Raw genomic sequence first — 26,445 nt, forward strand, 5'->3', positions numbered from 1 at the left:
CTAGCACTGGTCCTAGGGGGTGGGGAGTCTGGCATCTAGTGGGGGCCTCTTGCTCCTCATGAGGGACCTCTGCAGCTGAGATATCCCTCCAGATTCTCAACTGCTGCAGGTGGGTGTGAGGCCAGCCCATTTCTGGCATCTCTGCCTTCCAACTGGTCTAGGCATGGATTCTTTGTATCTTTCAGCTAGTCCCCAGATGGTTATCCAGTTTATTGTTCTATAAGTTGGTTGTAATTTTGATGTGGTCATGGGAAGAGGTTAGTGTAACTTTTCACCTCAGCTGCCATCTTGAATCTTCTACCCTTATTTCATCTTTGTTCATCAGTTGTTATGGTACCAACTGTAGAAATAAGAGACATAGCACTTTTGAATGCACACAGATGCTCAAAGAATATGTAGCTTTTTAACTTTTCATAAATGAGATCTTCATCCCCATGAGTCCCTAACTGGGGTAAAACTGGGGTGGAAGAAATTTTGCTTCCATAAAACAACTTCTTGGTTTCATTTGGGTAATAAACTTCTCTAAGTTTGGCCTTGCTAACTCCCTCTTTCCCTGCTCCTCTCAGAATGAAATTGGGATATTTGGGGATATGAACTGTGGGAATGGAAAAGTGGGCCTCAGACCATCACCCCATGCACCCAACAGGAACCAGCGTTCTTGTGCAGAGCCTTCTTTGTACACAGTAAATCTTAATCTGCTTTAGCCAGATGAACTCTACTGGCTCCACCTGATGACTCCCTGAGACCCTGACCCACTGCAAAAGTCTTGCAGGCAATATATTTTCCTGTCCTCGCTCTGCAGAGGGTCTTCAAGGGTCTACTGTTGCATTCATGGTTCTATGAGGCCTGAGAGTTTCCCTTGCTAACCTGGAGCCTTCTAACTGGCATCGTGGGCCCAGCCCCACCCTCCACCCAACCTTAATGAGAGAGCATATTCACTGCTCTGTGTATGAGGATTCCTCTTAGCCCTCCTGTAACATCCATGTGCAGGCCCAGAGGCTCCCCTCAGATCCTGTTATAGGCTGCATTGTGTCCCCCACCCCCAAAATCCATATGTGGAAATCCTAACCTCCAGCACTTCAAAACGTTCCTGTGTAGTTGGAGACCGGGCTTCTAAAGTGCTAATTAACTTTAAATGAGAGCATATGGGTGAGTCCCAATTTAATATGACTGGTATCCTTATGAGAAAAGGAGATTCAGACACAGACAGGTACAGAGGGAAGACCATGTGAAGATACAGGGAGAACATGGCCATCTGGCAGCCAAGGAGAGAGGCCTCAGTAGGAACCAACCCTGCTGACACTTTGATCTTGGACTTCCAGCCTCCATAACTGTGAGAAAATTAATTTCTGCTATTTAAGCCACCAGTCTATTGTACTTTGCTACAGCAGCCCTAGCAGACTAATACAGATCTAGTCTCCTTTCCCCGTAGGCCAGAAAAAGGGTGTCTGGGGGCTCAATGATTGTACAATAATTATGTTTCTATCTCTACAATTAAATTATGAAATCATCTTGGGTAGAAACCATGATTTATTCACTGCTATACTCCTAGAGCCTGAGAGTTCTATACCTGGCATGGAGGTTTTGAATGAGTATCTGAATGAAGAAATCATCTCCGCTTTGTACAAGCACCCTCAAATTTAATAAGATTGTGGATAGCGGCTACAGTGTTTGGACAGGTTCAAGCCTTGGACTAATGAGAGGGCACAGTCCTCTCATGGACACGTGCAAGACCCAGCTTGGAGGGCAGAGCCTTCCCAGAACAATTATAGCCAACAGCTATAGTTGTAAGCTTGAACCTACGGTCCAAACATGTGGCCCCACATGTCTGAGTGATGTGGGCTTGATAGAGTTCAGGTGCATGTAATTGAGTAGGATCGAAACCCACGAGAATGTTGTAAACATCTTGACAACACCCTTACTTTGCCTTGTGGAATCTGGCTATAAAATAAAAGATACGGCTTGTAGTCCGTGGCACTGTCTCTCTCCATCAGAGAGGGCAGCATCCTGCCGAGACCCAGCTTTCATTCTCTTGTCTCTTTTCTCAATCCTTCACTGCCCCCACATGGGCTCACCAAACCTGGCTGAGCTGGCGCGGCACATAAGGCACCCAATGTGGGGCTGAGTATGCCATGGCCATGCCAGCCCACGACATAAGATGGAGAGTGCAGAGGTAATATCACTCTGTAAATAGTCCAGTTTAATTAATCATTAGTACCAGTTTCTTATGTCATAACAGGAAAGTCATATGCACAATTATGTAAACCATTTGCAAGTCACTGAAAAAGGGAAGGTCAAGCTTTCAGCAAATGTGGCCAGGGCCAAGGGACCATTGAAACCTCACACAGCGGGCTGTAAGCCCAGTGCCTGCTTTTGGCACTTAACCTAAAGTCAATTCAACAAAACCAGAAGACATTAAGACCTAGAACAGAGGTCCTCAAACTACGGCCCACGGGCCACATGCAAATACAAATATTGTATTTGTTCCCGTTTTGTTTTTTTACTTCAAAATAAGATATGTGCAGTGTGCACATAGAAGCATTGAATAGACTGTCAAACCTCAGAGGGAAGGCAGGGGAGGGTGGGGTGGGTAAGAGATCAACCACAGGACTTGAATCCATGCATATGAACAGGACCAATGGACACAGACAATAGTGGGGTAGGGGCATGTGTTGGGAAGCAAGAGCAGGCAGGGAGAGGTCAATGCAGGAAAAAAGAGACATATGTAAAACTTTCAACAATAAAGAATTTTAAAAAATCAAAATAAATGGAAGAGAATAGAAAGCCCATAAATAAATAAAAAATAGCCTGCTATACTTGGTCAAATATTTAAGTAGCTCTCCCCTAATGCCTTGGCAGACCCAGACCAAATGATTTTGCAGGCCTTATAGTGCCTGTGGGCCAGACGTTCTCCATCCCTGAGGTAGGTGCTATTATTATCCCTGCTTCACAGATGAGGATTCTGAGGTTCATCAAGATTAAATAACTGGGTCACCCCACTTGTAAGTGACAGATCTGGTTAACGAATTCAGAAAGAGCCTTCCATCTCCATCATCACATACTACTGGCAGCGGTCATCTTCGCCCTCCCATCAGGACAGCTGCTGGGACCCTACCCCTTTATATGTGTGTATAGACAGTCATGTACATACACAAACATCTATCTACCTAGCTATCATCTATCTGTATAGAAAAGCATGAATTTTCCCAATACATTCCCTTCCAATCTCTATGTCCACAGGGCTCATTCCGGTTTTCTCTCTTTCAAAATCAGTGACAATCCTTCTCTGATAGTGAGAAGCCTGATTTTCTTTATTTTTTAATTTTATTGATTTCAGAGAGGAAGGGAGAAAGAGAGAGAGATAGAAACATCAGTGATGAGAGAGAATCATTCATCGGCTGCCTCCTGCACGCCCCACACCAGGGATCAAGCCCACAACCTGGGCATGTGCCCTGATTGGCAATGGAACCGTGAACCTCCTGGTTCATAGGTCAGCGCTCAACCACTGAGCCATGCTTGCCACGCAGCCTGGCTTTCATTATCCATAATACATTTACTTATTTGATCAATCTTCCTTTATGTAGCCAAACTTTGTGCCATCCCTCTCCACTCACGTATCTTAATATATCAAATTGGAGTTTCAAAAAAGGTCCCTTCCAAGCAGGGTTCGTGATAGTTAAAACATTTAGTAGCTGGCTCCCACTAATTTGGTTCTATAGATTCCTCCTCCTGTGCATGAAAGTATTAGATAATCTATTGTGAAAATATGTTTATTGAATTGCTCAATATAACATACAATACAGAATATTCAAAATAAAGTGTGATATTAATGTCTCTACTGCCATTACCAAAATAATTCTTGTTTTCATTAATGTTTATTGATAAAATTATAGAGAAATTTGTATTCTTGATTAGTGTTAAGGAACAGCAGACAGTACCAAGTGGGAATGGATGGAGCCAGTATTATAAGAACCCAATAAACTGGGTCTACATATTTGGTGCTTTTAGTCACATCCCTTATATTATGCAATATATAATACTCTGTATAGACACTGAGAAAGCTAAATGAATGTACAGAATTGCTAGTCATTCATCAAGTGCAATAGGTTTAGTTCATCTTCATTTTTGGGTTTTATTCACAAAGTACATAGAGATCTCTGGGGTCAAGGAATACAACTTCATTGAAGAACAATGTGTAAGTCCTTAAGGAATGTCAGGCTCCATTTATAGTCCCATCTCTCAACTCCGCCATTAGAACAATGGGTTTTTGTGGCTGAGTAAGTCCTTGAGACTCTATTTTCAGAGGGATCTGCAAATGTTAACAGCATATGAGAACCATTTCATTAAACACTGTTGACAACAGAAGCAAGTAGATGAGATACATTAAGCACAATAAAGCTTTACAAACATATAAAAATTACTTTTAGCATAATATTCTTTACTTCTTTATACTTATTTAGTAAGCTGTCTCATCCTGGTCAGTTAAAGCATTCGTGAAGGAGGAAACTAAGATGGCAGCATAGGTAAACACCAGGAAATTGTCGCCTCACACAACAATTGAAAATTACCGCAAAGGACTGAGCAAACATCATCCAGAACAACAGAAAGGCTGGCTGAGTGTAAATTCTACAACTAGAAGGAAAGAAAAGCATGCTGAGAGCCAGAGGCGCTGCGGAGGTGAAGTGCAGAGGTACGGCGGCTCGCGCGCGAGGAAAGGGGGTGGCACCTGAGGACGCGGCTGTCTTTTTGAATCACAAGCTCCCGACTGCTCTGAACTCCGGTTCCGGGAAGTCTCTGGGGACCCAGGACTCATACGGGGAGAAGCTGGTCTGTTCGGCAGCGGGCGAACTTGAAGGCGGCTTTCCCTCAGAGGTGCTTGCAGCAATTAGCGGGTCACTGAGACCCGCGACTCCGGGTGGAGAATCAGCCATAGCTGCTTTCTCCGCCCTTTGATTCCCTGAGACCCCGCCCCACCCAGGCTGCGGCAGAGGCTTTTGCATGTGAATGTACCTAACTGCAGCCTAGCCAGGCAGACCCGGAACTTCCAAGAGAAGGCCCAAGGCCCCGCAGCGGCTTGCATTGCTTCACAGCTGAGCCTCTTCGTGGCTCCTGCTGTGTGGCCTCAGGCAGAGGCTGAATTAGCACCTCCTTAGATCCAGGAGCCACTGTACCCAGTAGTCAGAGGGGGACCATCCAGACTGCAACTCCTCAGATCCATAAGGGACACACTCAGGGAGCAGACTCAGTGAGCACCAAAGCCCCACTGAAGCAAGTCTTGCCCCAGAAGGGTGTCTTCAGCACAGAAGTTCTCCCACTTTAGACACAGCTGATTCTCTCAGCCAATTGGCCTGGAGGTCAATTCCTCCCAGTGATTCTACAACAACCAAGGCACCAAGAGTGCACCAAGAGTGTCCACCCCAGGTAACTGGGGAGGCTGAGCTACTGGGCCCTACAGGACACCTGGCGCGCAGGGCCACTCTATCAACACAGGGAAGCTGCCAAAATGCAGAGACAAAGAAACAGGTCACAAATGGCAGAAATGGAGGAAAGCAAACGATTGGATATAGAGTTCAAGGCCACGTTTATAAGGTTTTTCAAGAATTTTATGGAAACCGCCGATAAATTTAATGAATCCCTCAATAAGTATAGTGAGACCATGGAGGACATGAAAAAGGACCAACTAGAAATTAAGCATACACTGACTGAAATAAAGAATAATTTACAGAGATCCAGCAGCAGACAAGAGGATCCCAAGAATCAAGTCAAAGATTTGAAATACAAAGAAACAAAAAATACCCAACCGAAAAAGAAAAAAGAAAAGAGATTCCAAAAATATGAAGATAGTGTAAGGAACCTCTGGGACAGCTTCAAGCGTACCAACATCAGAATTATAGGGGTACCAGAAGGAGAGAGAGGGCAAGATATTGAAAACCTTTTTGAAGAAATAATGACAGAAAACTTCCCCTACCTGGTGAAAGAAATGGACTTACAAGTCCAGGAAGTGCAGAGAACCCCAAACAAAAGGAATCCAAAGAGGACCACACCAAGACACATCATAATTAAAATGCCAAGAGCAAAAGATAAAGAGAGAATCTTAAAAGCAGCAAGAGAAAGACAGTCAGTTACCTACAAGGGAGTACCCATACGACTGTCAGCTGATTTCTCAACAGAAACCATGCAGGCCAGAAGAGAGTGGCAAGAAATATTCAAAGTGATGAATAGCAAGAACCTGCAACCAAGATTACTTTATCCAGCAAAGCTATCATTCAGAATAGAAGGTCAGATAAAGAGCTTCACGGATAAGAAAAAGCTAAAGGAGTTCATCACCACCAAACCAGCATTATATGAAATGCTGAAAGGTATTCTTTAAGAAGAGGAAGAAGAAAAAGGAACTCTTACCATTTGCCACAGCATGGATGGAACTGGAGAGCGGATAAATACCACATGATCTCACTCATTTGTGGAATATAATGAACAACATAAGCTGATGAACAAGGACTGATCCAGAGACGGAGAGGCATTGATTGGACTGTCGGGACTTGGAGGGAAGGTAGGGGAGGGTGGGCGTAAGGGGAAAGATCAACCAAAGGACTTACATGCAAGCATATAGGCCTAATCAATGGACATGGACAACGGGGGGGTGAGGGCATGAGCGGGGGGGGCGGGGGGTTGAGGGTAACGTGGGGACAAGGACACATATGTAATATCTTAATCAATAAAAAATATATTAAAAAAAAAATTTAACAAAAAAAAAAAAAAAAAAAAGCATTCGTGAAAACATTCATTCAAGAAAAAATATATAAAGGGTGTCCCAAAATTCATGCAAGAAGTAATTTTGATAGAAAACACGGGTTTATAATTAAAAATTGTAAATTTTTTATTGATTCATAAAGTATACAGTATAGCTTTATGTATGGAATAGCACATCGGGTAAATGGCCTCCACGGCTTTGCTGGCACATACACAAAGCCGTGGTCTTCATTGGTCTTCATTGTCCCTGCTCCTGGGCCATAACTGGTACTTGGTAACGCTTATCAAATTGAAGGGATTGAAATCAAAGGGCAACAGATATTATAATCTGATACAATAAACCAAGTAAAATTAGGTTTTTATTTTTTGTTGTTGTTGTTGTTGTTAATGCTCACACAAAATTCAAATCTTGCATGAATTTTGGGACACCCTTTATATAGCACCTAATCTATACCAGGCCAAAGACAAAAGTATGTTTGCTTGGTTTTGTTTACTGCACACCCCCCACTGGGGATGTGCCCACAACCAAGGTACATGCCCTTGACCAGAATCGAACCTGGGACCCTTGAGTCCGCAGGCCGACACTCTATCCACTGAGCCAAACCAGTTAGGGCTGTTTTAAATTTTAAATAAAAAGGATGTGTTTTAAAAATTTAAACCAGATTCTTAGGCATTATGGGAAAATATTTGGAAAAGCCAGGTAGAGTTCATTTCATGTATGTTGAAACTTGCAAATTAATCCTGAGTACATTTTACATGTTTTAATTGTATGGACCAGCCTCAACTTCTAAAGCCCAGCCACCTCTACCAGTGGAAACCTTCCAGTTTGATGATGGAAGAAGGTCTTTGTGAAGCATTGTGCCTGTTTTCTAACACCTCCTAGATCCCAAGTGTAGTGTAAATAGTGAACTTCTGAAAACCTATACATTCCTTTGATTAATTTTTTAGCTCAATTTTCACCCAGTCACTTCTTCAGTATTGGGGGAGCCTCCAACACAGTAACCTTCTGATCTCAGTTCACTGAAGGGCAAGAAAATTGTCATGGAGAGTGAGAAGCACCAGCAATAGAAGACTGGAAGTTTTCAGGGAGTGTCTTCCCCACCCCAGGTGTGTCAGAGACCCATTTCCTCTCAGGGCTGCGTCCCTCATGTGTATATACTTACAGGACTCCTTACACAGCTGCCTAAATCCACAAATACGTTGAAAACTATCTCTATCCTCCTCTTCCCTGAAAAAGCTGACTTAAGGAAAGGAGCTGCATAATAATTTCTGCACGAGTCCTAGAAATAAGCCTTATTATAGAGCCTTGCTTGATATGAATCAATGGCAACTATTCTGCATGTTCTTCAGAGAAGAGATTCCATATCTACCTATTAATGTAAAACCTTCCTATTTTGTAATTTCACTTCAAGGCATATATATGTAATGCACATTGTTAAATTGTTTCAAATTAAATTGATTAAAATTTGTATACAAGAGCTCCAAATCAACTGCAAATCACTCTGTAAACATTTCCTGCATGACTACAAGGCACCTTTGGGAATTTATGGAAAGAATAAAATGAGGTGCTAGAATTAAAGACATTCTTACATATATAAAGAACCAAACTGGATAGTTTAATGAAAAAGTATTAGGTTAAGTGGTACAAGTAAAGATACCAGCCTGCAGTAGCAATAACATGGCAGAAGAAAATGGGCTCTGGACTAGATGGGGAAGACTTCTGGAGGGTTGTTTTTTTTTTAATATATTTTATTGATTTTTTAGAGAGAGGAAGGGAGAGAGATAGAGAGCCAGAAACATCGATGAGAGAGAAACATCGATCAGCTGCCTCCTGCACACCCCCAACTGGGGATGTGCCCGCAACCAAGGTACATGCCCCTGATCGGAATCGAACCTGGGACCCCTGAGTCTGCAGGCCAACGCTCTATCCACTGAGCCAAACCAGTTAGGGCCATCATAGAGTTCTTATTAGATGTAAAAGGAGCCTAGTTTGATCACAACAGGGCTCCCAAAAGGAGAGGTCAAGAAGCCATGATGGCCCTGGAAATCAGGCAGAAATGCTTTCATCAGTGATTCTCAACCTTGACTGCACATGAGAGTCAAAGGGGGAGCTTTTAAAGCCACAAAAGATAAATTATTTTAGTATCTGAGATAACTTAGGCATCAAGATTTTTCATAACTCTCCACTTATTTTGTTGTACAGCCAATGGTTGAGAACCACAACTAACATAAGAACTTCTGTTAGTTCTAGTGGAAAAGAACAGTGTTTGAAAGTCATGATTCAGTTATCACTATACTTCAGGACTGTGCACAGCACTTCCCTTCCAGTGGACTTGAAACTAAACTTAAACTTTTCTCAAAGGACTCTACATCATCATGTCACACTAACTACATTGACTCTAGATGGCCTTTATAGTTGGATATTTATAAAAACACAGGCTTAGCACTCCAGACTAACGGGATCTTAAAGGTCACAGATGATTCCAAATAGAACCTCTAGCTTAGAGAATAAATTATTAAACAACTAGAGGCCCGGTGCACAAAATTCGTGCACAGGGGTGTGTGTGTGTGTGTGTGTGTGTGTGTGTTCCTCAGCCCAGCCTGCACCCTCTCCAATCTGGGACATCCCTCTCACAATCCAGGACCGCTGGCTCCCAACCACTCACTTGCCTGCCTGCCTGATTGCCCTAATGCTTCTGCCTGCCAGCCTGATCACCCCCTAACCACTCCCCTGCCAGCCCGATTGCCCCTAACTGCCCTCCCCTGCCAGCCTGGTCATCCCTAACTGTCCTCCCCTGCAGGCCTGATCACCCCCAACTGCCCTCCCCTGCTGGCCCAGTCACCCCTAACTGCCCTCCCTTGCCAGCCTGGTCACCCCTAACTGCTCTCCCCTGCAGGCCTGGTTGCCCCTAACTGTCCTGCCCTGCAGGCCTGGTTGCCCCCAACTGCCCTCCCCTTCAGGCCTGGTCCCTCCCAACTGCTCTCCCCTGCTGGCCTGATCGCCCACAACTGCCCTCCCCTGCCAGCCATCTTGTGGCGCCCATCTTGGTTCCACATGGGGGCAGCCATCTTTGACCACATGGGGGTGGCCATCTTGTGTGTTGGAGTGATAGTCAATTTGCATATCACTCTTTTATTACATAGGATAAGGGAGCACATTCATACATACACATGCATATAGTGTGTGTGTATGTATGTATGTATACACATACACACACACACATCAGTTTTTACAAATTTCCCAATAAAGCATTATTTTGGCAGAGTGGTAACATGTTAAGTATCTGACCTGTGTTTCTTTGCAAGGTTTGAAGGAGAAGTTCTGCAGAACTCTGACGATAGCAAGTTTCATGTTCATGATAGCAAACCTCATTCCGATGCAGTTTCTGGGTCCACTTCCAAAGGGCATGTATGTGTAAGGATTTATACTGTCCTGGTTCTTCTTACTGAACCTGGTTCCACAACAGTAGATTAAAACAATTAATAAAACATAAACACCACAAGAACTACATGTTTGGGGTTCTAGTATATAGGATACTCCAGTGGGCTAGTCAGTGAGATCCTGCTCTGGTTATTTTGCTGTGAGAAATATAAGCTAGAGATCATTTCCACTCCCCTTACTCTTTAGGAGCTTTCAGTTTCATTGAAGAAAAAAGATGAATGCTGTTTAAAATAAAATTTATTTTTAAACACTAAATTACATTCAGGATGTTGAAATGTTCTCACACTCTAAAGGCAAGAAGGAAATGAAGTAAAAGAAGGTTTCTCCCTCCATCAAACTCATGCTTGTCACATGCTCATGGAGGAAGGAAGCAGGAATAATACTTCCTATTAGTTATCTTTTCCTTACCTTCCCTTCTTTCCCCTCCCCTCCTCTGACCACTCCCCTTCTGTCCCTCTCTCTCCCTCATTGAATAGCTTAAATCAGATGACTTACAGTGGCATATGATGCTCCTCTACTCTCGCATGATCACTGGTTTCCTTATGTATCTGTTTCACAAGGCCAGTGGTCAGCAAACTCATTAGTCAACAGAGCCAAATATCAACAGTACAACGATTGAAATTTCTTTTGAGAGCCAAATTTTTTAAACTTAAACTATATAAGTAGGTACATTGTTATTAACTTAATTAGGGTACTCCTAAGCTGGCCTTTGCTAAAAACGTCCTCAATCTGATTGAGGTACGTTCGCTGAGGTCGACCCCTTCCAACTCTCCCATCCACACTCATCTTGTATACTTGTTTCGTCTATCTCCTTTCGTTCATCCTCTCTATATGCCAAACCATCTCAACATACCTTTCTCAATCCTCGACACTACATCTTCTTTCACTCCACAACGTTCCCTAAAATTAACTTAATAAACTTTACTTAAAGTTTTTTTTTAATATATTTTATTGATTTTTTTACAGAGAGGAAGGGAGAAGGATAGAGGGTTAGAAACATCGATGAGAGAGAAACATCGATCAGCTGCCTCCTGTACACTCCCCACTGGGTATGTGCAAGCAACCAAGGTACATGCCCTTGACCAGAATCGAACCTGGGACCCTTGAGTCCGCAGGCCGGCGCTCTATCCACTGAGCCAAACCGGTCAGGGCACTTTACTTAAAGTTTTAAGTCAACTTTGCACTGTACGTGAGCGCCCGCATGTGGTATTTTGTGGAAGAGCCACACTCAAGGGGCCAAAGAGCCGCATGTGGCTCGTGAGCCGCATGTGGCTTGCGAGCCACGGTTTGCCAACCACTGCACTAGGCTATAAATTCTCTGAAGGGTAGATCTATGCTTTATTCAAATTTGACTCGTCAATGTTTTATTATTTTAAGGAAAAATATGTATTTTGGAAAAGTGATCATGGCATTGTGGTTATATATTTTTTAAGGGTTCTTATATTTTGGGGAACATTGAAAATATTTACAGATGCTATGCCTTAAGATAATGTGGAAATTAGGAGGGTAGTATCGATGGCATATGGATGGGGCAGTGGACATAAGTTGATTGCTGTAAGGCAGGTGATGAACACATAGAGATGCATTATAAGTATTTTATAGACTTGTATATAGGAAATGTTTCTCTATATGTTAAATACACATATACTTTTGTATATTTTTTAAAACATGGATTTTTTACAGCCTTGCTCACTTTCTGACACATGGTCAGCACTTACTCTTTGATGACTGAATGAAGCAAAGTACAAGATGACTAACAGATATGTGAAAAAATGCTTACCACCACTAACTATAAGGGACATGCAAATAAAAATTACAATGAGATACCAGCTCTCTTGTTAGGACAAGAAATAAATATTGTAGAGGATGTGGAAAAAGCAAGCTCTCACACACTGCTGGTGCAAATATAAACTGGTGTAGCCACTATGGAAAACAGTATGGAGGTTCCACAAAAAAATTAAGAAAAGAGTTACCATAAGACCCAGCAATCTCTCTTCTGGATATATACGTGAAATTTTTGTCATTTGAACACACTTATTCATAAAGATACACATACCGCCAAAACCGGTTTGGCTCAGTGGATAGAGCGTCGGCCTGCGGACTGAAGGGTCCCGGGTTCGATTCCGGTCAAGGGCATGTACCTGGGTTGCGGGCACATCTCCAGTGGGAGATGTGCAGGAGGCAGCTGATCGATGTTTCTCTCTCATCGATGTTTCTGACTCTCTATCTCTCTCCCTTCTTCTCTGTAAAAAATCAATAAAATATATTTTAAAAAAAAAAGATACACATACCCCTGTATTCATTAACATATTATTTATAATAGTCAAGACATGAAAACAAAACAAGTGTTCTACAACAGATAATTGGATAAAGAAGATATGGTACATATATACAATGGAATAATACTCAGCCATAAAAAGATGAATTATTGCCAATTGTAACAACATGGATGGATCTTGAATGTATTATGTTAAGTGAAATAAATTAAACAGAAAAGGATATGAACCACATGATTTCAGTCATACGTGGGATATAAAACAAAAAGCAACAAATAAACAAAAAATGAAATCATAGATACACACAACAGAATGGTGGTTACCAGCAGGGAAGAAAGGTATGAGGAAGATGAAGAGGGTACAGGAGATCAAATACATGCTGACTGGAGAAGTCTAGACTTTGATAGTAATCACATAATAAAGTCTACAGAGGTTGTATTATAAAGTTGTACAACTGAAATTATTATAATATTAATCAGTGTTACCCCAATAAATAGAATTAAAAATGAAGTACAGAAAAGGTCTCCGATTTCATGTTCATGAAGCTACAAGGAGGGAAACTGCTGAGCTTGGAGAAACCACAGGGGCCCCCTGTTCCACAAAACAGAGGACTTGGTCAATTAACTTTCTTCAAAAGTACTGTGTGTAGACACTATGCTAGAATAAGGACACCATGGCAAATGAGACAAGGTCCATGCCATTAGGGATCGTATAGTTGTGTTAATAAAAGTCTAGATCCAAGGTAGTGCCCTCAATAGTTCTTTCCAATTTTGCTCACCAATACACTAAATGGAAAGCATCAGCTCTTTCCAGAGTCCAAGCTGTGCCCAAAGCCAGACTTGGCTCTGAATTTCCAGAACATGCTCACGACCCCTAAAGAGGAGGGTCTTAGACTATCTAGAGAGCAGATGACTTCCCTTTGGAAGTCACCAAATACTGAGAGTAGGAAGAAGCTGGCCCAGGACTGCAACCAAAGACAGACCAGGGAACCTGTGTTCACCTCTACCCTTAAGGGACTGCTTAAACCATCAGGAGTGAGGACCTTTCAGGTTGTCAGCCTGCACTCTCCCAATTATGCTAAAGGAACAGCAGCCAATGTTTTTAAAAAATAGAATGTGGGAACATTGGTGGTAAATTCACAGATTAAAGAGAACAACAATGAAAAACGTAAAGAAATAAAGCCTATATTTCTAAAATCATTAGTGATTAAGTAAATTATGGCATATGTATACAATCACAGACAGATTAATATATACCTATATAAGGTGGTGTTTTATACATAGGATGTAGTTTATGGTTTACTGTTAAATAAAGTAGTATAAAATATAATTATTCTAATTTTTAGAAATCTATATATGCAAAAAAATGCCAATAATGACATACATCACATTATTAATGAGACCTATATTAAGGTATTTGGACTATAGACAAATACAACTTTCTTTTATCTAATCTAGAGATTGTAAAATAATAATCACTCTTGTAATAAGAAAAACTTCTAAAAATAAGTAGGTATGCATACAAATGATTGTACAATACACGTTCATCATCTATACTAAAAGACATCAGAACATGTCCAACCAGTTGGATGAGGGTGGGTTCCCTTTCCCAGGGGTTCAGTACCTTTCAGGACGGAACTCCTCAGGGTCTGGCCAGTACGTAGAGTCTCGGTGAAGAATAAAACTTGGCACCATCACCACTGTCCCTTTGGGAATGAACACCCCATTGATTTCCACATCCTTCTTACAGACCCGCTCAAGTCTACCAGCAATTGGGTATAATCTGAGGTTTTCATTCATCACCATGTCAAGATACTCCATCTGTGCCAGGGCATCATACGTGGGAGTTGCCTGGGAAGAAAGAAACAGATTTTGATAAACTGAGATTTGAGATCAACTTTCAACTCAGTCTATGTCGTTTTATAGAAATGTTAGGCGCTCCAAAGAATAACTTATTTGAGTAAGGGACCTTAGGATTTACAGACATTTTAATATCTATCATATCCTTTGACCTGCTTAATGGCCCATTGAGATACGTGGAGTAGTTATAACTATGGGAGACGTTGGGGACAATACCCTAAACAGGACCGGAAGTCCCTCACCTTACCATACAGTGATTTTTTTTAATCTCATGTGACTAATAGACTATGGCCCCTACTCTTAAATGAAATATGCTAAGGTCACTTTGTTTTCAAAAGAGAGGCCACACTTCTGCAGCAAGGAAAGAGAATGAGTAAAAAAGCAAAATCTCAACTTGACATAAAGTTTTTTAGTTGAAAAATCCTATATTTTTATATACATATATTTTTTATTGATTTCAAAAAGGAAGGGAGAGGGAGAGAGAGATAGAAACATCAATGATGAGAGAGAATCATTGATTGGCTGCCTCCTGCACACCCCTACTGGGGATCGAGCCCACAACCCGGGCATGTGCCCTTGACTGGAATTGAACCCAGGACCCTTCAGTCTACAGGCTGACACTCTATCCACTGAGCAAAACCAGCTAGGGCCAACCCTTTAGATTATATATAGGATTTGGAGAGAAAAACTATATAATGTAGAAGTTATAAATAACTTGACGAGAAACGGGTTTCTTTCTAAACCAAATTGGGTACATGAAGAGTATGATGGGATGCTAGCTACCAGGCACACAATTTCATTCTAGCAGAAGCTATAAAGAGGTGGAACCCCACTCAGCCTCATGCTGCCTTGCTGGAACAGTCTCCTAGTTGTTCAGGGTTTGACTGTAAGCTGTGAAGATCTCATACAAGCCTCTCCAGCCCCAAAGGCCAGTCTCTTCCTACTACAAAGAGTTCCAGTTTTGTCAGATATCTGAAAACAGTGTGGGCAATATGTGGGTATCACTTGGTGTTATATTGAAGAGGCAATACTGTAGAGGTTCAGGGTTTGGCTAGTGGCTTCTTCACCACTAGCTATATGACTAGTGTATGAAAATTATTTCACCTCTCAGTACCTCAGTTTTCTGATATGTTACATGGAGATATTTAGAGTTGACACTTCATGGAGTTGTTTGGCAGAGATATCACTGCTCACCCAATATCCATGTGGTCTCCACATCTCCCAGCCCACTTAAAGCTAGGGGAAACCAGCTTTGAGAATGGGCTGTGAGCTGAGGTGATGTATGTTCATTGGAAGTCAAAACACTTGAAAATCCAGTGAGCAACACTCTACTTCTTTATTCCCCAACCAAGATGAAGGCCTTGTGTTCCAGAAAGTGCAGCTACAAGAAAGTGGGGCCTTGCCCTAGCTGGTTTGGCTCAGTGGATAGAGCATCAGCCTGCGGACTGAAAGATCCTGGGTTCAATTCCGATCAAGGGCACATGCCCAGGTTGCGGGCTTGATTCCCAGTAGGGGACATGCAGGAGGCAGCCAATCAATGATTCTCTCTCATCATTGATGTTTCTCTCTCTCTCTCCCTCTCCCTTCCACCTGAGATCAATAAAAATATTTTTTAGAAAAAGAGAAAGTGGGGCCTTTTTAGCTTATATTTCTGAGTACCTATGTGGAGCAGAGACTCCCATTCCTACCCTCCTCTAACAATCCATGTTCTATATATAAATATGAGAAGTAAACTTTTGCTATGCAAAGCCATTTAGATTTCAGGACCAATCTGTTACCAACACATAACCTAACCTATCCTGGTTAATACAGAATTTGTTAAGATTAAATTCATTTATAAATACAAGGTATTTAGAATAGACATATATAGTAAGGAGCAAATGTTTAGTTATAGTGTTTTAATTATTACAAAAAAAAAAAGCAGAACACAATGATTTAGCTAGTCTCTTAGTGACCTTTCCATCTTATTGCTATCAAAAGAATGCCAATGTGAGTTTTCCATGAGAAGAAAGATAATCTCTAATTACATAGGTTCTAAAATCTTTTCCTTATATCTGAAAGACCTATGACTCAGAAAGATCATATGACCTGTCCAATACCATAGTCTGGACTCAGATGTCTATCTTCTATTCCCTACCCTACGCTCTTTCCTGTATGTCAGGCTTCTTCTAGTCTGGAATGTTTGCCCAGGGTGGTATATAACACTATTTGGGCCTGTTCTCCACCATTGTGTGTGTCCGTGCCCTTAGTCATCTAACTTTGTGCCATCCTATTTTGATGCTGGGGTTGGCCAGAGTGCATGCTTTAAATCAATGGAATGTTGGCTAAGTGTGATGCAAGCAGAGTTCTGAAAGGCACGCATATGATTGGGCTTATTGGTCTTTCCCTCTGCCATTGCCTCAGAAGAACATACCCAGGCTTCTTGTCTGGAGTATGGGAGATGTGTGGATCCTGTGTGGAGCTGATTCACCCAGCCTCTTAGCCAAGGCCAGCCTACATCAGCCAAGAGCCAGATTAAAGCAAGTCCAGTCAATATCAACACAGATAATTATCCAGACACTTGAGCAATCAATGTTTATTGTTAATTGCCAATGAGGGTCTTTTTTTCCATTTGACATTATTGTGATAACAGATAACTGCTATGCCAGGAAAAGCACTTTGTCCAAGATCTTATAATCTGTGAAAAGTACACATTACCTATATTTCTTTGTTTTCATCACTTTACATCCTTCCTAAATAGCATAGATAAACAACTGATGCTTATGCTCTTTGCAAAAATTATCCTACGAAATGGTGAGGAGGCATTCTTGTTAAGGCTTCACTTTCTCCCTACCTCTGCAGGTATCATCCACTTACCTTATTGGGAAATGTTACCTCAATCTCCTCTTGCAGTTTCTGCTGCACATCAGGGTGAATGGCCATAAGATACATAAAGAAGGAAAGGGAAGTGCTAGTGGTTTCATAGCCAGCAAAAATAAAGATAATAGATTGGGCAACAAGCTCCAGATCGGTCATAGCTAAAAGGAAAAGAAAGGTCAATGTAAATCATCAGTTTGGATTATGAAAAATCCATATGAAATGCCAAACTGCTAGAAGAAAAAAATGGAAATTCAGATCAAACTAGAGGGAGTTGTACTCTGATGTGTATACTGCAGATCCAGAAAAAGGCAAAAAAAAGTCTTAATCCAGTTTTTCCAAAGGTCTACAACAGTGGTTGGCAAACTCATTAGTCAACAGAGCCAAATATCAACAGTACTTCTCCGAAAACCGACTTCTGCGCATGGGCCACAAAGTTTCAATCGCACTGTACGCGTACCCGCACGTGGTATTTTGTGGAAGAGCCACACTCAAGGGGCCAAAGAGCCGCATGTGGCTCTCGAGCCACAGTTTGCCGACCAGGGGTCTACACTATTCTTGGTCACCTGCCCCTGAATACATCACTCTCATCACTATCTCAGCTGTGTCATTCCACAGTATGTTACTGGAGAATCTTAAAAGTAGTTTAACTATAAGTAATATGGGATAGCATTCTCCCCCAGGAAAATTTTAAATTATTCCTAAAAATTTTGAGATGGTTTACAATACTGAAGTTTATGTAAAGAAAAATTAAAGGATCTTTCTTCTAAACATGTTTCCAGGAACTTAAAAGAACAGTAATTGGCTACAGATAAACTCTTCTACTCAAAGTATTGTCTATGGACCAGAAGCATCAGCAGTATCTGGGAGTTTATTAGAAATGCAGAATATCGAAGACGGCAGTAGCAGGAGCTTCCTTCAACCAGGAGGAATGGAGAGCTGTGGCTCTCCACTGCTGGGCCAGATGGTGGTGTTTCAGAGAAAGAAATGGAAGCACAGAGTCCTGCCAATGCTCAGACTCCCAAAACTCGCATCCTGTTGCCTTTGGAGTATAGCCAAGGAGCATATTATCTATAAACCAAGAGTTGTTGCTGTAGAACCACCATTTCCCTCTGTGACTGATCCCCAGGTTGGATGCTTGGAGGGAACCCCATGGAGGTCAGGGGTCACCATTACAGTGAGGGAAAACAAACCCCACCTCCAAGCAGCAAGGCTGTACTGTTTTATAAAAGCCCTGGAGGTCAAATCTGGATCACAGAGGTAAAAAATCTTGTGATTCAGTGCTATCTACTGGAAAATAGTAGAAAGCCCTCTTCAGAGGAAGCTGTTATAAGCCATTAATATCAACAGATATAAATGTATAGGCAAAGGAGAACAACAAATACCATGAATAACTACGGAAACAAGGATGATTGAGAGAAAATGAAAAATCCCCAAAAAGCAAGTTGGAACACATGGAAATATGTGATGTAAATGACAGAGATTTCATGATTGCAGTTCTGTAAATACTCAACAAAATGCAAGAAAATGCAGACAGGCAATTCAATGCACTCAGAAAACAAATGAATGAACAAAATGAGTAGGTTACCAAAGAGATTGAAAGTTTTAAGAAGAACCAATCAGAAATCCTGAAAATGAAGCATGCATAGAAAATGGAGCCAAGGAGATGGAGGAAAGAATTATGCCAGCAGAAAAAGCAATGTTAGAATAATGGGCATTCCAGAAGAGGAAGAAAGGGAGAAGGGAAGGAAGAGTCTATTCAAACTAATAGTGGCCTCCTTTTTTATTTTCTCCTGAGAGAATAAGCATGGTTAAGATCTAATCTATTTGTGTGGGAATGAATTAGGACCTTTTGATACTTAGAGCACTGAAATAAACATGCTAATTCCCACAAAGTTGTAATTCACAACTAAAAACAAGAAAGGTCTACCGAGGACTGATTTTTCAAACATTATTTTTATGATGCTGTTGGGGGTAGATTCAACTATCAAATTCCTTCCCCCAGTTAGGATATACCCCATGATATCCAAAATTTAGAGCTGTGCTGCCCAATAGGTAGCCACTAGCTACATGTGCTTATTTACATTTTAATTAATTAAAATTAAATATAAGATTCAGTTTTCAGTTGCATTGCTTACATGTCAAACGTGTAATAGCCACATGTGCCTAGTGGTAACTCTATTGATATAGAATATGTTCTCTTTCATCACAGAAGGTTGTATGAGATTAGATAGATAGGGAGAAAGAAAGACTTGTATACATAGATATGGATATATTTATAGTGCTGTGCTGGAGTCATCTCATCCCTGTTCTTTAGAATCAATTATTAAATATTCAGAAATTTTGTGAGATGGTTGTCAAGCCATTAGTATTTTGAAATTAACTATGATGGAAGTATTTATATCATAGGAATAAACAATAATACTTGGATGTTTCTTTTTTGAGAGAAAATGTGTTTACATCACTAATTATGGGTGAATATAAAAATATTTATGTTTATGAGACCTCTGTAAATATATTTGATGTTCTTAGCTTTATCCACTGAGACAATCTAGAAGTAAAGAAATCGTAGGAGCAATGAGCACTCCTAGATCAGATTTTGGTTTCTAAGTACCATTTCTCACTAAGATAAACCAGAATTCCTTGGTGAAATGGCTGGCTCCAGGGCTGATCAGGGGAAATAGAGAGAAATTTGGAATGCCTTGCATCAGAAAGCAAGGAAGTACTCAGAAAATGATAGGTGAAAAAGATACAGGACATTCTCTTTACTCTAATGGTGGACATATCTATATATATAAAAGCCTAAGTGACTGAATTACCAAATGACTGATCGCTATGATGCTCACTGACCACCAGGGGGAAAACGCTCAACACAGGAGCTGCCCCCTGGTGGTCAGTGCGCTCCCACAGTGGGAGCCCACCAGCCCAGCAGCAGCCACTCACTCCCTCAGTAGTCCTGCAGGTCTAATCTTCGGAGAACAGGCCAGGCACTGACGGACCAGCGCTGCCAGCATGATCCCAGCTGTGCTGCTGGCCTCCTGGAAGTCAGCCTTGGGCATGTCAGTGGGACAGATCTAGATCCTAGGCCATGGGCGATCCACCACCCACCCGGAGGTCCAATCGCATCCTGCCCTCCCCACCCACCTTAGGATGGGTGTCAAATGCAGGGCTCACGGCTGGTGAGCACCGCTGCAGTGGCACGAGCCTCTCCTGATTGGGACTGACTGGGCACAAGCCCACAGCAGGCACAGCAGGGCTGGGATGAGTGGGAGCGGGATGAGCGGGAGCGGCAAGTGGCATTGGACTGCATGTATCAGCCCAATCCCCTCAGGCCACCCCAAAGGCCCCCACCCATGCATGAATTTCTGCACCGGGCCTCTAGTGTCATTATAAATTTACTAGGGGTCCAGTGCACCTTGAAAGGAACTGTGGGCCGCAAGGATGTGGTGGGCACAGGGGTGGGTCTCGGCCCATCCACCAGGCCCCCGGTCCCTCGTCTACTGGCAGCCCCGCTCCCACCACCACCATTCCCATGCACTGATGGCACCAGCCCCACTCGCACCCGCTGATGGCGTGGAGCAATTGGTGCCAGTGCCAGCAGTAGGTGCAAGCGGGGCCGGCGCTGTCAGCAGGTGCGAGCGGCGGCTGCTGCCTTGATTGCAGGGGTAGGTGGAGAAGTCCTCAAGGGCAATCAGGGCCCACAGCCGCTGCTCACACCTGCTGACAGTGCCGAGTGATCCGGACCAGCACCGAGTGCCAGCAGTGGGTGCAGGCAGCGACTCCGGTGCCGGCTGCAGGTGCGAGCAGGGCCAGCACCGGCAGTGGGTGTGAGAGGCAGCTGCCGGCCCCGACCGCCCCTCAGGAGCAGGGGAAGGTGGAGAAGCCCTGAGGGGCAATCAGGGCCGGCAGCCACCCCTCACAGCCACTCCTGGCACCCACTGACAGTGCCAGCCCCACTCACACCCACTGCTGGCGCTGGCCCCAAATGCTCCATGCCATCAGTGGGTGTGAGCGGGGCCAGCGCGGGCAGCAGGTGCGAGCACCCAGCAGGACTGCGGTGCAAGGGAGCAAAGAATTTTCACTAACCACCAGAGGCTTGCACTGATGACAGTGACTGGCGCCCCGCCTTGGTCTGGTGCCCCCGCTCACCTGCTCCACCATCCCACCACAGCCAATGCCCGCCATGTTCCCCACTCTGCCGCCTGCTGCCGATGCCCGCCATGTTCTGTGCACACCCCCTGGTGGTCAGCGCACGTCATAGCGACCACTTGTTTAGTTGTTCCACCGTTTGGTCTATTTGTATATTAGGGTTTTATATATACAGTATATATCGATTAAAACCCATAGAACGTACAACACCAAGTGTGAATCCTAATTTAAACTATGCACTTTGGATGATAATCGTGTCAATGTAGATTCACTGACGGTAACAAATGGTACACTGCTGTTAGGGATTCTGATAGTCAGGGAGGCTGAATATAGGTGAGGGGAGAAGGTTATGGGAAATATCTGTTCCTTTCACACAATTTTGCTGTAAACATAAAACTGCTCTAAAAAGTAAAGTATATTGAAAAAATAAAAAGAAAGAAAGAAAATAGGACCCCAGAGCCTTCTGAAAGGGCTCCAGTGGACAAACCTGAGAGAATTTGACCATCAAACAAGTAAATAAAAAATAAAACTTTATACTAGATTAAGCTAGTGAACACAATTTAACCAAGGGTTCCAAGTGAAGATCACCAATACTGGGGCAATGTGCTTCCTAAAGTGATGCATTCTTAATGCAAATTTCCATGTAGCTGGATGAGGCCAGAGAATAGACATTGGAAACAAGCTCCCAGAGATTCTGATGTAGGTGATCCACAGAACACTGACTGACCTCAGGGCATAAAATTCTTGTTTATGATGCCCTTCAAGCTTTGAATAAAGCAGTGCCCACATGTGTGTAGAAAGTGCCTCTGGCTACCTTTATTCTGAGCATGTGTCTTTTTCAATTTGATAGAAATTCACGTCTGCATGAAAATCTTCCTATACATTTTCTGAACCACCACTACCTCTGAGCCTCCCCATCACTGGTCCTCTGAAGTACACCTTGTTTACCTTTATGGGAGTCTGTTTCTTTGGAATTCTGAGAGTTAATCATCAGCTGAAGAAAATCCACTCGGTGCTGGAAGCAGAAGGAGAAATTTCAATGACAAAGAGTCAACTTGTGAAACCAGAAATAAATCAGGAGTGCAGTAATAACTTTCTTTCCTGTTAAAATGGCCACTTCATTTCTTTTTTTAATTTTATTTTTCTATTACAGTTTACATTCAATATTATTTTGTATTAATTTCAAGCATATAGCATAGTGGTTAAATAATCATATACTTTGCAAGGTGTTCCCCCCAATATTTCCAGTACCCATCTGTCACCATAGAGATACTAGAGGCCCAGTGCACGAATTCGTGCATGGGTGGGGTCCATCGAGGTGGCCTGTGGGGATCAGGCTGAAACCCTCAGTCCAATGCCACCTGCCATTCCTGCTCATCCCAGCCCCGCTGCACCTGCCACAGGCTTGTACCCAGTCAGTCCCAATTGGGAGAGGATCGCGCTGCCACAGCGGTACTCGCCAGCCATGAGCCCTGCATCTGGCGCCCATCCTGAGTGGGGTGGAGGGGGCCAGGACACAATAGGCCCTCCGGGCAGGCGGTGGAACACCCTTGCCAGCCCAGGATCTGGATCCATCCTGCTGACATTCGCGCCAGTTGTTGGGAGCCACCTGGCAGCCACTTTTATATTGTTTCTTCCTTGCAGAACATCTAGGGAGGGAAAGCGGCCACAGTGCCCGAGGCTGACTTCCGATCATGCCAGCAGTACCGTCAGTGCCAGCAGGTCCATCAGTGCCTGGCCCATTCTCTGGAAATTGGACCTGCAGGACTACTGAGGGGGGGAGTGGCTGCCACAGGGCTGGTGGGACTCCGGGACGGTTTGGTCAGCTGAGCGGCGCTCTGGCTGTGGGAGCACACTGACCACCAGGAGGTCAGCTCCTGCATTTAGCATCTGCCTCCTGGTGGTCAGTGTGTGTCACAGCGACCAATCATTCGATCGGTTGGTCACTTAGACTTTTATATATAGAGATTATTGGCTACATTCACTATACTGTTATCAGTGAAGTCATCCAGCTACAAATCTTGGAGAACAGAATGTTTCCCTGAGAGAAATTCATCCATCATGTCCAATGGCTTTTTGGTCCTCATTTTCTCTGCTCTTTGGCTTCTCTCACTTTTGAACAGTTTCCTGGCCAAAGAGTTGCCTGCTTCCCTCTTGTCATACCTGGTTACTCAGAAAAAAGTCCCTGACTTCAATACTTTTTTTCTCTAGCCTTAATTCTTAATGAAAGGCCACATAACTGAATCCCCTAACATTTGCAGAGTTCATCAGATGCTTTTCTGGGAGCAGCTTCAAATATTCCACCATCCCAGAACTCTCCACAACATTCAGTTCAATTCTGGAATACCAGCCCTCTCCCCCATGGCCTGCAGACATTCTTGTGCTGGCCTCCAGGCCCATGAAGGCAAAGCTGGGTTAGCCAGCTTGCAACCTCAATGCCCAGAGAAGACTACTGCCCTCTCCTGTCCCTGAGCAGGCTTCAGTTTAACATAGAGCCCTCCCCCAGGGGCCTGCTGGGAACGTCCACTGCAGAATGTGTAAAATAAAAGGCTTGGAATTTATGAGTGTTTGCCAATTTAAAATCTGGGGAAGTATGATACCAGGAAAATAATTTTTAAACAGTAATTTTTTTAGACTTTGACAATTTATTAAAAGGAAGTGGAAAACTTTTCATCTCAATAATATTCATGCAGTGATATACTGACCTTTGTGTCTATTATTATATTACATTTTAGACAATGTCTCTCTGACTCATTTTTTATTTCCTTTCCTAACCTCCACCTTCTTCATTCCCCACAAAATGTTAGAACTTTCTTCCTATAAACCTAGAGTTCTCTATCTACCTAAAAAAAGAGAGGTGCACAAATCATAAGTATCCAGCTCAATAAATTACCAAAGCATGAACACACTCATGTAACCACCACCAGATTTTACCTTTTGTTTATCTTGGAGGCGATTTTCTTTCATTCTTTTTACAGATTTTTTGAAAAAATCAGTCACACTTCTTGGAAACAGAGTAATATTAAATGCTTCAAAAACTGGGCCAAGGAATGGAAAGAGTGCTGTAAGAAAAAAGAAAGCACAATGAAAATACGAAATGTACTGGGAGCAATTATAATTTTCTGAAATAATGACAGAAAACTTCCCCTACCTGGTGAAAGAAATAGACTTACAGGTCCAGGAAGCACAGAGAACCCCAAACAAAAGGAATCCAAAGAGGACCACACCAAGACACATCATCATTAAAATGCCAAGAGCAAAAGACAAAGAGAGAATCTTAAAAACAGCAAGAGAAAGAAACTCAGTTACCTACAAGGGAATACCCATACGGCTGTCAGCTGATTTCTCAACAGAAACTTTGCAGGCCAGAAGGGAGTGGCAAGAAATATTCAAAGTGATGAATGCCAAGAACCTACAACCAAGATTACTTTATCCAGCAAAGCTATCATTCAGAATTGAAGGTCAGATAAAGAGCTTCACAGATAAGGAAAAGCTAAAGGAGTTCATCACCACCAAACCAGTATTATATGAAATGCTGAAAGGTATCCTTTAAGAAGAGGAAGAAGAAGAAAAAGGTAAAGATACTAATTATGAACAACAAATATGCATCTATCAACAAGTGAATATAAGAATCAAGTGAATAAATAATCTGATGAACAGAATGAACTGGTGATTATAATAGAATCAGGGACATAGAAAGGGAATGGACTGACTATTCTTGGGGGGGAAAGGGGTGTGGGAGATGTGGGAAGACACTGGACAAAAATTGTGCACCTAGGGATGAGGACAGTGGAGGGGTAAGGGCAGAGGGTGGGGTGGGAACTGGGTGGAGGGGAGCTATAGGGGGAAAAAAAGAGGAACAAATGTAATAATCTGAACAATAAAGATTTACTAAAATAAAAAAAAAAGAAAAAAGAAAAAAAGAATAGAGGATAGAGGGGAATTTCCTCACCCGTTAAAGCAGCGGTTCTCAACCTGTGAGTCGCGACCCCTTTGGCGGTCGAACGACCCTCTCACAGGGGTCGCCTAAGACCATCCTGCATATCAAATATTTACATTACGATTCATAACAGTAGCAACATTAAAGTTATGAAGTAGCAACGAAAATAATTTTATGGTTGGGTCACAACATGAGGAACTGTATTTAAAGGGCCAGAAGGTTGAGAACCACCGTGTTAAAGGGAATCTATGAAAAATCCATAGCTAACACCATACTTAATAGTGAAAGCCTAGAGAAATGTCTATTCAGGTTAAGGCCAACTGAATTTTGAGAAGTGTTCTAAGTTTATTAATTTGAGAAAAACAGGTTTTTAAAAATAGTTCTGGGACAACTGGGTAGGCATATGCAAAAAAAATGAAGTTGGACTCATACATTATTCTATCTAATAAAGAGGTAATATGCAAATTGACCATCACTCCAACACATAAGATGGCCGCCCCCATGTGGCCACAAGATGGCCAGCAGGGGAAGGCAGTTGTGGGCAATCAGGCCGGCAGGAGAGGGCAGTTGGGAGGGACCAGGCCTGAAAGGGAGGGCAGTTAGAGGGAACCAGGCCTGCAGGGGAGGGCAGTTAGGGGCAACCAGGCCTGCAGGGGAGGGCAGTTGCGGGGGGACCAGGCCTGCAGGGGAGGGCAGTTGGAGGCAACCAGGCCTGAATGGGAGGGCAGTTGGGGTCAACCAGGCCTGCAGGGGAGGACAGTTATGGGCAATCGGGCCAGCAGGGGAGAGCAGTTAGGCATCGATCAGGCTGGCAGGGGAGTAATTAGGGGGTGATCAGGCAGGCAGGAGAGCAGTTGGGAGCCAGCAGTCCTGGATTGTGTGAGGGATGTGCGGTGGGATTGGGCCTAAACAGGCAATCGCACATCCCTTGAGGGGACCCAGATTGGAGAGGGTGCAGGCTGGGGTGAGGGACACACACACACCCCATGCACGAATTTCATGCACCAGGCCTCTAGTACCATATATTAAAACAAAATAAAAATGGATCAAAAAACTAAACATAAAAGTTAAAACTTTATACTCTTAGAAGAAAATTAAGGGGTAACTATTTATGACATATTTGGCAATGGATCTTAGACATGACACCAAAAGAAGACAATAAAAGATAAAAGA

General features: G+C 42.9%; 1 protein-coding gene across 4 annotated transcripts in view; it reads right to left on the reverse strand.

The window, feature by feature from the left end:
* Positions 1-206: 206 nt before the first annotated feature.
* Positions 207-26,445, reverse strand: part of LOC118662413 (cytochrome P450 3A12-like) — a 35,215-nt gene continuing 8,976 nt past the window's right edge. The window contains exons 5-10 of one of the 4 annotated variants that reach the window (XM_036320920.1): positions 24,267-24,394; positions 22,281-22,347; positions 17,184-17,344; positions 14,092-14,318; positions 10,040-10,202; positions 207-340 (exon numbers count right to left, since the gene is read on the reverse strand). In XM_036320920.1, coding sequence (XP_036176813.1) covers positions 329-340; positions 10,040-10,202; positions 14,092-14,318; positions 17,184-17,344; positions 22,281-22,347; positions 24,267-24,394 — 758 coding nt within the window. In that variant the 3' untranslated portion in view covers positions 207-328. Of the gene's footprint in view, positions 341-4,107; positions 4,351-10,039; positions 10,203-14,091; positions 14,319-17,183; positions 17,345-22,280; positions 22,348-24,266; positions 24,395-26,445 lie in introns of those variants that run through there. The other 3 variants (XM_036320918.1, XM_036320919.1, XM_036320921.1) reach the window with 3 other exon arrangements.

This window comes from Myotis myotis, unplaced genomic scaffold, assembly GCF_014108235.1.
Source record: "Myotis myotis isolate mMyoMyo1 unplaced genomic scaffold, mMyoMyo1.p scaffold_m19_p_85, whole genome shotgun sequence".
In the NCBI taxonomy this organism is placed as follows: Eukaryota; Metazoa; Chordata; class Mammalia; order Chiroptera; family Vespertilionidae; genus Myotis; species Myotis myotis.